Below are 13,019 nucleotides of genomic sequence, written 5' to 3'. Positions count from 1 at the left end.
TCAGACACGTTAATTGATATTGGTTACTACCTGGTCTGGATTTTGATAGAAAATAGCAAATGAAATGCATAAAGATCTTATGTCATGGGTCACGCACGAACTGTCTTACTTAATAGGGATGCTTATGCGGCACATCAAAGATAATATTAATTTTTAACCAGACATTTACCCATTGTGCATTAGAATGTACCACAGAACTTAAATTCATTTGAATACACTGACCTCTTATCTTGTCGATTTGGAAGCTTGGCTTAAATCCACGGAAGAGACTTGGATGAAATTTGAAACACCAACAGCTCTTAATGTTCACGGGAACGAAGATTTTGCATGTACGCAGTAGTGATTAGATCATCAATGAAGTATTTTAAAAATTAGACGCCAAAGTCGAAACTAGCTCTAGCTCATAATGAAGAAAAAAGCAAGAAGGGTTCCTAATGTACCCGAAGTTTTGTTTGTGGACATGTGTTGCTGGTGGATGAAGTCGTACCTACGACTTAAAGCAATGTAGGGTCTACATAGATATGACGATTTAAGGGTTCGAGGTATGTACTATTTGAATAAACATATTCTCTTTGTAGAATATTTGCTGTCATTTCAACTTAATTCAAACTCAATTATGTATATTTGATTTTTTTTTTATCATTTTTTTTTTTCACTTCCCGTTCTGAAATTAATTATTCTTCTCAGTCAAGAAATTTAGAACCAATATTTTTTTTTAAAAACGTGGCAAACTATTGTAAAAAAGATAACCTCAATAGAAACGGAGGGAGGTCATGTCAAAAAATGTTAGAAGAAATACAGAAAAAAAATGTTAGAAAAACAACAAGGTCTTTCCACGCGTAGGGAAAGACCTGAAAAACCATATACTTTGCAGTGTTCTGTTGGTTTTTTTTTGGGGGGGGGGTGGGGGGGGGGGGTAATTTTCATGCCGACAAGGCAATAGTAGCTCGCAACACATTCTATATATCAACGATTTATTCCCGGGGTCGTCATATTTTAATGATTTGGAAGAGTTCTGAAAGAGAAATATCCATCTACCGAGTGCAGAAAACTTCCACCAAATTTAATAAAATAAGCAAATTGATAGATTTAATATTTGGTTCCTTTCCATATTCAAAACATTTCGCATTATTTTAGCATTTTCATTGTGTTAGAGATACATTTTGTAAGAAATTAAAATTCATTTTTTAGGGTGAAGAAAGATATCGTTTTTCCTTTATTGCAAAAACCACCTCTGGACTGGAGAGATTGACCTGTTAGTTACTGCTGGAAAAGAGTCAACGTTTATGAATCGACATGTCCAACACTTTCAAGAGTAATCTCGGCAGTGTTTGTGAAACTTATTTCATCGTTTGTGAAAAATCATAATTCGCTGTTGTCCGATAATTCAACCTTACAGTGATTTACATTTCAGTTGCTTGCCATGCAACTATTGTCGGCAAAATTAATTCACAGAGAGAAAGCATATCTTGTTTCGGAACAGAAAAGGAGCTTAAAATATTTCCTGAAAAAAAGTGATAATTGTTAAAGCCCGTGAAATACATGTGTACATCAAATCAATTTTATTATAAAAATAGAAAATTGTGCACTCAGAATTGAAATACAATTTTAGATTTTGTATTTTCTTTAAGAGCAATTTTAATGTATATTTTTTGTGATATCAACAATAAGTTTATGTAGAAAATACACAAATGAAACAATTAGGCTAATGTAATAATTATGTTTAAACATTTTATTTGTATTGCAAATTGTTTTACCATGAAAAAAAAGTTTTGGAAAGGCGGAATCTCAGTCTACTAAGTAGCATGATACTAAGAATACTATACTGGGAATGTATCATGACTATGAAGGTACACACCTCTTTATCCATCTTCGCTTGTTTTCTCGTTTTCAATGCGTTACATTTTGTTATTTCTGGGCCTTTTATGGCTTGCTATGCCGTATGGGTTTTGCTTATTGGTGAAGCCGTACAACGACGTATATATATAGTTGCTATAATACCTACGTCATTTGGTCCCTGGTGGAAAGTTGTCTCATTGGCAATCATACCACATCTCCTTATTTTATATTGTACATGTACCAAATCAAAAAATGATTGTTTAAAATTCGATAAGCTTTCTGAAAAGCTTTTAACTTGAATACAGCAAACAGTTAAATAAAATGCTTAGACCATGTGCAGCTAATTATTTGAAATCGAACCCTTTCCCTCCAGGGATTGTAAAAAAAAAAATGTCTTGCAATTGGATGTTGATGTGTTTCTCTCTTCCAATATTTCTTTAGAATTAATCAAACAATTTTTGCGAAATATAACCTAATTCCTACATCCCAACATCTGTTTGACAAATGCGAGTTACACATATTTTTGCTAATATTTGAAACATCGGTACTAAATATATTGTGATGGCATTTTCTTTCTTATGTACCTATTTTGTTTCCCTTTTTTGGAAGAGAGACGTATAAAAAAAATAATGTTTGACTCAGTCTCTTGAAATACGCATTGGTTGGTTTGAAATGGAAAAAGTAGTGTGTTTCTACTCAAAATTATTTTTAAATTTTATAAATCTATTTTCAAAATGTTTTCATTAAGTTGTCCCGAGATGACGTTCAGTAGACGGTTGTCAATCAATTTAAGAAGGCGGGGTCAACGGTCATTGGTATCCAATGAATGGTCCCACTGTACAAAGTGTTAAAGAGCTTTGATGCTCAAACACTTCGAATGACATTGTCATAAATGAATGACAGTGTTGTATAAACAACAAAAGGGACTACTACATAATTAAGATTGTGTTATCCTAATTCAAAATAAAGTAAATTAAGTTGAAATTGAACAGTAGCTTTGCAGCCACGGTCATGACGATGGGTGTAATCATAGGCGGATCCAGGGGAGGGGGGACGCTAGGGCGCCCGACCCCCCTTTTGTGGGAAAAATTTGATTATGCAAGGAATCACTGAAGCATGACTGTAGTGGGCTCCCTCTTATGGCATCAATGCCCCCTCCCTTATAAAAAGTTCTGGATCCGCCACTGGCAAAAGACGTCGTTGTTACTCCACCGATAATGTCAGACACGAGCCTTTACACAGCTAAAAACTAATACTTGGGATCTGTATTAGGTGAGTTTCATTATATATATTTCTATTTCTATGGCAATGGAACAAGTTAAACATAAATTAACAAGATAAAAAGGGAAAACTCACAAATCGAAGATATACAGACATGACAATGACTAAAAGAAAGCTAGCCATAAAGACAACAGTTCACGAAAGACTAAAAAGAAAACTAACAATTGAGCGACACGAGCGACACGAAATAAAATGGGGGTAAATCAAGGTGTTTAAAACGGGTAACCAGCTTCTACTCCATAAGTTACGCCCTTCGTTTTTTTGTTGTTATTTTTGTTTTTAAACCATCAGCTCCCATATGTATTTAATCGTGTGGCAACAATGGTCAAAGAACGTCGTTTACAGGGATCACTATCCTGTCAACACCAAAGTTGTTAGTCCAAACCTTGCTCGTAGCAAGGTTCGTATGATTCTGATCATAATTGACTAGGATATCCAGTTTTCCTGCAAAAGGTCTGAATACTGTCTGGGCACTCAGGCTTCATCCACCAATAAAAACAAAGGGAAAGAATTATATTATGATAATAATGGATGGCTGACTAACGTCCAGTGGCAAATTAAATGCATATTTAGGACGAGAACGCCGAGTCTGATTTTTAACGTGCTATAGATTATAAGACATGTCACCCTACCCAAACACATTTTTTATACTTCGAAACGTCCACTCTTTCTCTCACTCCTTAATGCCACATGTCTAGTGGAGAAGCAGCAAATACTAATTTTTAAACATTTGATCTGACCTTGCCAGAGATCGTTCCCACGACCTTTTGCAGTCGAGGCGAGATCGCTACCACGAGACCACCGAGTTGGAATATGTTCTTCAAATATATTGTAACTAAAACCTCTTTTAGTAAGGTTATAGTTAAAGTAGTCTCGGGAATTCTTTAACTACTTTATATTTGTAATATGTTTGGTAGTCAGTTTTAAAAACAGTATTTTATGAGTATAAACTGTGTTTCCCGTCTCATTACTCTCTTTATTCGTGTCTTGTCATTTAGCCATAAATATTTCGTAATATTTTTAGAATACAATATATATTATTTCTTTCTACACATTGCTTGAAAAGAACAAATAAATTGAATGTTCAGTTAAAACGTCCCAGAATTATACGAACAAGATCTGGTCCCATTATTATAATTCTAACAAAAGGAAATAAATCTCATATTTTCATCTTTTTTTTATTCAACTTTGAAAGTTACAAAAAGTAAACATTTCACTGGACGGAATTATTTGTATCAAAACGTGCAACATATCAAAAATGTCAAAAATTCTTCAACAACAATAAAAAATATATACATAAAATAACTTAATAAATGGATAACAATTATTAACAAATAATTAAGAATATCTTATGTTTCCTGAAGTGTACTTATACCACTAACAAACCAAGACATGGTAATTCAGAGAGCACAAAATAATGCATTCATTGCAACAGAGAAATGTTTCTTAAATACTTTCACGCCATAGATACAATCATTTTCAATACATTTTGATAAAGCGCATTAATTATTGAACATACCAAGTCAAAGATATATAAATCTGCAAAGAATCAAACAAATGAAATCAAGATTGGAACGTTGAAACATGTGATCAATATTAATACTTCATGGAAGTTTCAATTTAAACGAGACCAAGATTTTCTCTGAGAGTTGACTAAGGTCACCTGTTCAACTCTATCTAATACAATATACATATAATGCATAATATGCATATCATAAAAGCTTTTATCAGATTTATGTGCAATTCGCAAATTACATTCATAATAAAAACACAATACATTTAAACAAGTACAAAGTGTCACAAAATCTACTTGAAGTATACTGTTATTTGACCCGATGACGTAAGAAAGAGCTATTCATATAACTATAATTGTTGGAGTTGCAATCTGACCTGCATTTTTATATAATCATGTTAAAATTTAAAACAACTAATAGATGTGTCTTTAGGTTTAAATTTACATATCTAATACATTAAATGTTCCAACTTTGAACTGATGTACCAATGACTTACTGTAATATTACATTGTGGTTGGGTTTTATAGTGTGTGTATGGTTAACATAGTAATTGCACTACGAATTTATAATAAATACTAAATGCCTTTCTGTTACCCCCAAAACACCGGAAAGTTCTGTTTATGAAAGAAATCGTGTTAAATTGTTTGAAATAATTGATACAAACCATGCATTATTTCTTAAACGGACTATACTACTGGATATATTCCAAGTTGGAATATTAAAGTTTTATATTTTACTATACCATTCAAAGAAACGGAACGCTTCAAGTACATCTATTAAAATTTTAATGACAAGTTTTCCTATTTTGAATTGAGAGTATTTTAAATAAGTTCATTGCACCATGATATTACTTAGTTTGACCCAAACATTATATTTTCTTAGCTTATTTCATGTAAACACCGCAAGTTCGAATACAGGCCGTCGAATGACAAAGTAATCTAAGTCGGTCCAAAAGCATTCTGACGTCGAAGGAATCATACTCTTAACTAGTGCAAAAAAAACAAAAACAAAAACAAAAACAAAAACAAACCAAATGTCAGAGGAATTTTGTAGTTTGTGAACTCGCTTATTTGTTACAATTTATTGCTTATTGCCAGCTTAAGTGTTGGCATCCCCGAGTTGGGAACAATTTATTGCTCTTGGTTGAATTTTATAATTTTTATTTATAAGTGCAGCATTTCAAAAAAAGGTTTCTTGAACTTCAACAATCGGATGTAATTTATTCTGTCAAACAAGATCTAGAGCTGAGGTAGATATTTTAATTAACGTGATTATTATTTAAAAGTACATAGCAGTAGCAATAAGTAGTTAATGTAGAAGTGTTGTTTTTGGCAACAACAAAAAATCAAATGGTAATAGTAATTAAATGATATAAGTTTAACAATGACCCACAGATCTGCTATAATAATACACAAAAGTCATGTCTTCACTTTTTAACAACGTCAACTTAATGAAATATTGACTTATTAAAAATGTGTTCTACCAAATTATATACTGTAGATTTTAAAGCGATTTTGCATAAACAATTTTATGTGGTATCATGCCATTGGACAAGTTCTTCAGTCCACATTTAGTCTATGATCAAACATGTCATGTATATTATTAGCCTCTTTGATGAGAAAGTCGATATACCTGTGAATGATACTGAAAAGAAAAACAACCTTAATGTAAACAGACCGAATACACACAATATCAATATAAAAGCAAAAGTATGCTTTATATTGAAAATAATAATTAAAAAAAAAAAAAAACGATTCAAGACCATCCAATAACATTACGAATTTTAGCATTTTAAATAACTGCAGGAAATAATCTTAAATATTACTTAAATTAAAGTCGATCAAAATGCCTATAAATACAAGTTTAATTGACCATGAAAATCCTGTTACAACAGTTAATTTATAAAGTTTGGTAATAAAAAGAAGTGTAAAAAAGAATAAATATTATATAATACTCGAGTTTCGGGACATAATCAATTTGTCTTCAAACAAGAAGGGACATTTCCGCTCAATTTATTTCACATTAGGAGTATTTTGAAAAATAATTTATTTGATATTATTATTCATTTTATGCATTGCACTTGTCAAAATATTGCAGGGGTAAAGTTCTTTTATAATGTTAATCGAGGTGAAACTACTAAATCATTAAAGTCATGTTTAAAAGAAAAAGAGTTTAAAGAATTATGAATACGCTTCAATGACATAAGGTATCCGTATACATATAGAAAGCAATGTAAATAAGGGCTATCACTCTTAGAAGTGGAACTCAAAACTGTTTAGTATTTTGAAGATAGAAATTGAATAAAAACGAAGGCCTCTTGTGGAAAGCAACGAACGTGCAAGAATCTGAATAAAGGAGTTAATGTGTAATAAATCGTTCTATTTTTTCACAGAAAAAATGTTGCATTGAGACCTTTTCAATCTAAAGATAATTTAAAAGGTCTTCATATTTATAATCAAGTTTGAAGAAAGAAAAAAATGCCTGGAAATATTGATATCAGGTTGGCATAAATCTATTCTTTCAAAATATTCATAATAGTCCTTCATTTCTGCATAAATTTTGAAATTCACAACTGATCAAAATAGTCCAAACACTGCACTACACTTTTATAAGAACATGTTCTCTATAATTAAGTTGAATATAATAGTTTACAATTTAACGGTCGACTCGTGATGAATCTATCATTATGTCCATTAAGGATTTCAGGTGCCTTTATGTCAACAACAATTTTAGGCATTTCGCAACTTGGACCAGAAAATTAAGTGGTTAAAAAATATGAATGATATTGATCTTACACCGTAATAGATTTACAACCAAACAATAAATTACGAATAAACATCACAATCAAACTTGAAATAAATAAAAACTTGTTATTACAACTGAAACTAAACCATACGACATGTTTGTACAATTTTAAGAATATATTAATGCCCCATACAAAATATAAAAGAAAAAAGAAAAAACAGTCTCGTGCTTACTCCAATACCATACTCTTCTTATATCTGCTATAAACACATTCACAGTTCCTGTAAGATAAAATCAGTTTAACATGAGATTGTAAAACAACAATTTTATCTGCATCAACATTCTGATGTTCTCGGTGGTGTATAACGACCCCGAATACCAACTTTATTTTGTTCACTAATTACAAGACTTGTGACAGGACGAAAACAATAAATAAATGACAAAGTAATGACTAAACAAATCACTTTCAAAACTCTGCTTGTACCAATTTTGTTTTTCGGGGTACATTTATAGTGTTCTTTATTCGATTTACAGATTTCCAGTTCCTAATGTATACATTGGTATTTTAAAATATTTATTTTCTGTTTTCGTTCCCCCTTATTCATTAAAAAAACCCAAACTACTAGAGTGCATAAAGGTGATAATTATCTGAGGAATAGGAAATATATCACTTGCAAGTAATTCCATGGGACTGGGCATCCATCAAATGTCTGAATGGTGAATAATTACCAGAAACAAAGCCCAAGTAATAACTTAATATAAAATAAGGAGATGTGGTATGATTGCCAATGAGACAAATATCCAACAGAGTAAAAAAAATGGCATAGATTTAAGCAATAATAGATCACCGTATGGCCTTTAACAAAACCCATGCGTATAGTCAGCTATAATAGGCCTGTTGGCGTTGTAACCTAAATCGATTTAAGAATTTGAATCAATTCAAATAGAATGACCAGGTCAATGATTTTAATAGGACTTAATTGACAATAATGGGGGTCATACGTATTGGTATTTAAATTTTGGTAAACAATTTACACAAAACATCACACACTTTTTATTCTTCAAAAATTCGATGACACATTAAATGAATTCATAAGTTGGCCCTTTTTGATATTCAATTTATTACTTTTAAATTCTGTGTCAGTGTTCAATAATGATGTCTTTAACTTTCAACATTAGGAATTGATGACCCTCTTAAAAAGGTGACATTTCATAAACTCACTTTTCACGCAAACCCATTCCATTAATAAAACGTTTTTTTTGTTTTTTTTGGTAAACCGTTTATACCCTGCATATGTTTGAGTTAAAATGTCTAGTTTTTGCTTTACATTCAGTGTTCAAGACAAAATTTTAGACCATCTTTCCCCGTCTTTTGGGACAAGTGACTATGATATTTTACGTTTCCGAAAGGGAAAACTCTTGTTCAAATTTTTCTAGGGTAAGCTATCGGGCCATCTATCTGGAGTCTGAAATTCTCAATGTTGTGGATTACACTGTATTTCATTATTTTTCAAGGAACGTATGTAAATATAGCCGAAATATACAGAACTGATCATTACTTAGTTTTATATGTAAAACGATTTGATCGCATTAAACTCGAAAATCAACATGTCAAGTACATGAAAGAATAGCTATGTTTACGATCCAACTGTACACATGACAGATAATCTTCAAAGTTCATTGTGATATATAATATAAGAGTAATGAAGTAAAGATATGGTTGAAGATTTTAAGGAAGTATTCTCAATAAATACTTTCGTTGTGAATATTAAATTGACGATAAAACTATTGTCCTTTATAAAGTGCAATATCATAGCTATATCATAAAGCAAACAGATTTGTGCAAATCAAGTGTCTATATGGTGTTGTGGAAAACAAGTTTTGCTCTTCCATTATATTTTGAAATATTTTTATTTCGGTTTTTAAATGCTTAAACAATTGCAGAATAAAATTTTCCCTGATATAAATATAACCTTTATCTTTCATTTACCACATCAGAGTGATATATTTAATAATACATACCAGAACTTACATTGTGTTTAAGATGACTGTACATAGTTAACAAGATCATCAGATACAAGATGACAGGCACTAGGTGTGACGACGGACGTGTCGCATAATTGCTGAGCAGATAATATATCTAATGATAGTTTATTGCTTAAAGTTCCTCCCTCAAGTTTTGGATGATTTGGAGAGTTTGGTAGAGGTTGTAGTCTCGTTGGCGGTTTAATACTGAGCATGCAACTTGAGGTATGGCTGACTTCAGAAGTATTTGATTGGGAAAATTTTTCTTTCCTTTTCTTTTTCTTTTTATTTTTCAATGAATACGAATCTGAAATTGACGTTACAGTGCTCTCTAAATCAGACGTATAACTGTTTGAACATAAGATAGTTTCATTTTCGTTTTGAATGGGTGTACTCTCGAGCACAGCCATAGAGAAAGACTCGGCAATTTCTCCAGGGATATTAAGTCCATTTTTACTAGCACTACTACTCTGACTGAGTTCGCTTATCTCATTATGAGTACCCAAAATAGTTTTGGAGGTATCTGTTGTTAAGAAAGCTATTCCTGTTTTATTTGTACTTATATCTAACCCTGAGTCAGCCGCAGACGATATTGTAACTGACGTTTGCGCGTGATCTGTTGATTTCATTCTCACTTCCGGGTGTGAATTTGATCGTTTTTGCAATGTATCGTCTGCATCCTTTAAACTCTTGCTTGTTATAGGGTGTGACACTGAGAATGGGTCTAATTCGTTACTTGAATCGTAATCACTAGTATCACACTGATTAAGAAATTCCTGAGATCCAAGTACGTCACATTTCATTACTTTCGGATTGTCATATACATCATCACTGTCTGACAAACTTTCATCATCATCCATCGTGTGCATATGAACACCATGTGATGTAGCAAAAAATACAGGAACTTGAAATCCGGTATTTCGAACGCCATTTTCTCTGGCTTGTTCCTCTTTAAAAACTTTTATTTCGTCAGATAATTTAACTTTCAACTTCAATTTATCAGATAAACTGTCTTTCGAACTGTCTGGTGAATATTCTTTGTTAGCTGAGTCATCCACCGAATTTCTTTTTTTGCAGAAAACCATATCTTTAAATGTCTGCCAAATATCTTTATTAAACATGAACACTGTTAATGGCAGCGCCATCACATAAGAAAATTTCAACCACAATAAAGTAACGTTAGCATATGGACTGTAATATATATTTCTGAATGTCAGACGTACAATGAATGCACTTAAAAATGGCATTTCGCAAATCAACCATGCCAAACAAAGTACACCGACCATTTTTGTACCACAAACTTCAGTTAAATACTGATTTCGGTCAGTGTCTGTGTCTTTGGAGTATTGGTGTTGGGTCATGATAGTGTGTATATGGTCCCGCTGAGAAAATGCAGCCTTCAAAATGAAAATGAAGAAAAAAATCATTGCACAGAGTGGTAAAATGTAACACAACAACACATAGAATGCAAGAAACTCGCTGTTAATGTCTTCGGATTGAAGGCAGACGCTCAAATATATATATATTTCTACTGAAATCAGCCCAGTAATGAACGGGAAGCTAAACGCCACAGACTGTATCCAAGTATATATTATCATAAAAATTGTTCTTGGAATATTTTGTAGACTTACATATTTCTCTGGAACTATAGAATAAATAAATCTGTCAAGACTGAACACTGTCAGAGTCAATGGCGTTTCTATTGTTACTATGTTCATGAAAAAGGAATTAACCCGGCATAAATACATATCCAAATCTAAAGATGGCGATACAGTATATCCTATTGCAAAAGAAAAGTTCAAAAAACAATTCAACAAATTTGTGATCGCCAAATTTATTGTTATTATATTTATTACAATCGATCTGTGTTTCCTGTTACTTCCTATTGTAATTGTTAAAAGGAGGTTTCCAAATAATCCGACAAGAAGGAAAATCACCAAAAATGTTGTTTTCGCGGCTGTCGAAGGAACTAATGTAGAATTCCTTGTGTCCGAAGAATTTGCAGCCATATTTCCACTATTGATCTTTTACTTCCATGGCGTCAGCAATTTATTCCATAATCACAAATTCCACAAGAAATCTCTGAAACATGTTTACATTTTATCCATTTTAAAAATTGACATTATAAACACAAAAATATCGTACACTTTGTAAAGCATTTCACAAAATTATGTCCATAAACGTTATGTATGAGAAAATATTTAAATATTGGCAAGCAAGTTTAATCTTGCGATTTACCTACGTTAATTGTCACACCTGGACGGACAATCGATAGACCTAATCATATATATGACTCGGAAGTTTTTATTTTCCAATCCGGCATAATGTAAACCATGGATTCACCTTGAGTAATCAATAATGAAACTTTAAATTTTCTTTAAAATTTATGTACAAATATTAGGATAGTTTTGTAAACTTGACTTACATTAATTTTGTATAAAAATTAGTTCAGAAAACAAATGGAAAAATAATGAAATAACATGACGAATTTAAAAGGAATTTAACTTTTTGATGTTAACGTACGCTGAGAATTTGGGAACTGTATAAAAAATATTGGCGGATTGTAAATGAAACCAAATAAAATTATTTAAGAAAAAAGAAATAATGCAAAATCGTACTACCACTGAGTCTTTATTATATAGTTTCTTTGAATCTTTGGTATGGATCCATTTAACCGACCTCAGCAGTTTCAGTTTGGGTTCAATTCGATGTACAAAAAGTTAGTGCATTGGATTTGAAATTTTGCCTTTATTATCCGTTTACAGTGTCGAATCCTACTGGGAATGGAATATTAAAGAGTCTTTATATCATAATAATACTTGAACATATATTTTTATAATTTTACATAATTCCATGAAATAAAATGTTATTCAGCGATACTTGTTGCTTTTGAAGATATTTTGACACAAAATTGCACATTTTACACGTTTTTGTCCAAATTTGCATCGAAAGACATCACTAATCAAACTAAAATATAATAAGTTGTGTCCGAAAGGTAGCTCAATACTTCCAACATAATTTTGGTTTTGGTTAACGATGTCCTTCTTGTACATTTTTGAGGTAAATTCCCAAAATTTGCCGAAATCTGTCAAAATTGCAATTATGGGCTATTATAATTTGAAACATTGTTTATAAATTAGCCATACTATTGTTATAGAACCTTTAAGTACATTCATTGGACTGTGATACTTTGAATTTAAGTAGATTGAAAAACTTTTTGAAACCAGCCCTGGTGTTAAATAAATTCAGGGGGATTTAGCCTTACCTCTTTGTCGTTCTTAAACCACTTTATTATCCGTCTTTAAGGTCAACGAGAAGGTTCTGACAAATTATATGCAAACTTCTATTCACGAAGAAACCCCTCAAATAATTAAGCTGCGGTAATATCTCGCATGATATATTCAGTACAGTAACTGTTCTTTTTCACACCGTTGAGGTGTGGTTTTCCACCTATAATTTGAATTCTCGTTTGAATTCTTTAATTAAAAGTTTTTAGTCCATGTATATACTGTATGCAATACCAGGAAGTGAAATATAAACTAAATATAAAAGACTACGGTGTTCACAATGAATTTCTTTTATAATAATTGTGGACCAAATTTCATTTGGCAGTAG

At 31.8% G+C, this 13,019-nt stretch overlaps 1 protein-coding gene across 2 annotated transcripts; it reads right to left on the bottom strand.

The window, feature by feature from the left end:
- Window positions 1–4,282: 4,282 nt before the first annotated feature.
- Window positions 4,283–12,784, bottom strand: LOC127735707 (neuropeptides capa receptor-like). Of its 2 annotated transcripts, XM_052245967.1 has the most exons (3): window positions 12,670–12,784; window positions 9,402–11,486; window positions 4,283–7,660 (listed from the first exon to the last, which is right to left on the bottom strand). In XM_052245967.1, exon 2 carries the CDS (start codon window positions 11,411–11,413, stop codon window positions 9,419–9,421), a length of 1,995 nt encoding a protein of 664 aa, XP_052101927.1. In that variant the 5' UTR covers window positions 11,414–11,486; window positions 12,670–12,784; the 3' UTR covers window positions 4,283–7,660; window positions 9,402–9,418. The 2 variants fall into 2 exon arrangements, with proteins under 2 accessions (XP_052101927.1, XP_052101926.1); XM_052245966.1 differs by lacking the exon at window positions 12,670–12,784 and having other exon boundaries at window positions 9,412–11,648.
- Window positions 12,785–13,019: the final 235 nt, after the last annotated feature.

This window comes from Mytilus californianus, unplaced genomic scaffold (genome assembly GCF_021869535.1).
Source record: "Mytilus californianus isolate M0D057914Y unplaced genomic scaffold, xbMytCali1.0.p SCAF_3, whole genome shotgun sequence".
Taxonomy (NCBI): Eukaryota; Metazoa; Mollusca; class Bivalvia; order Mytilida; family Mytilidae; genus Mytilus; species Mytilus californianus.
This window is presented reverse-complemented; position numbering and strand designations above follow the sequence as displayed.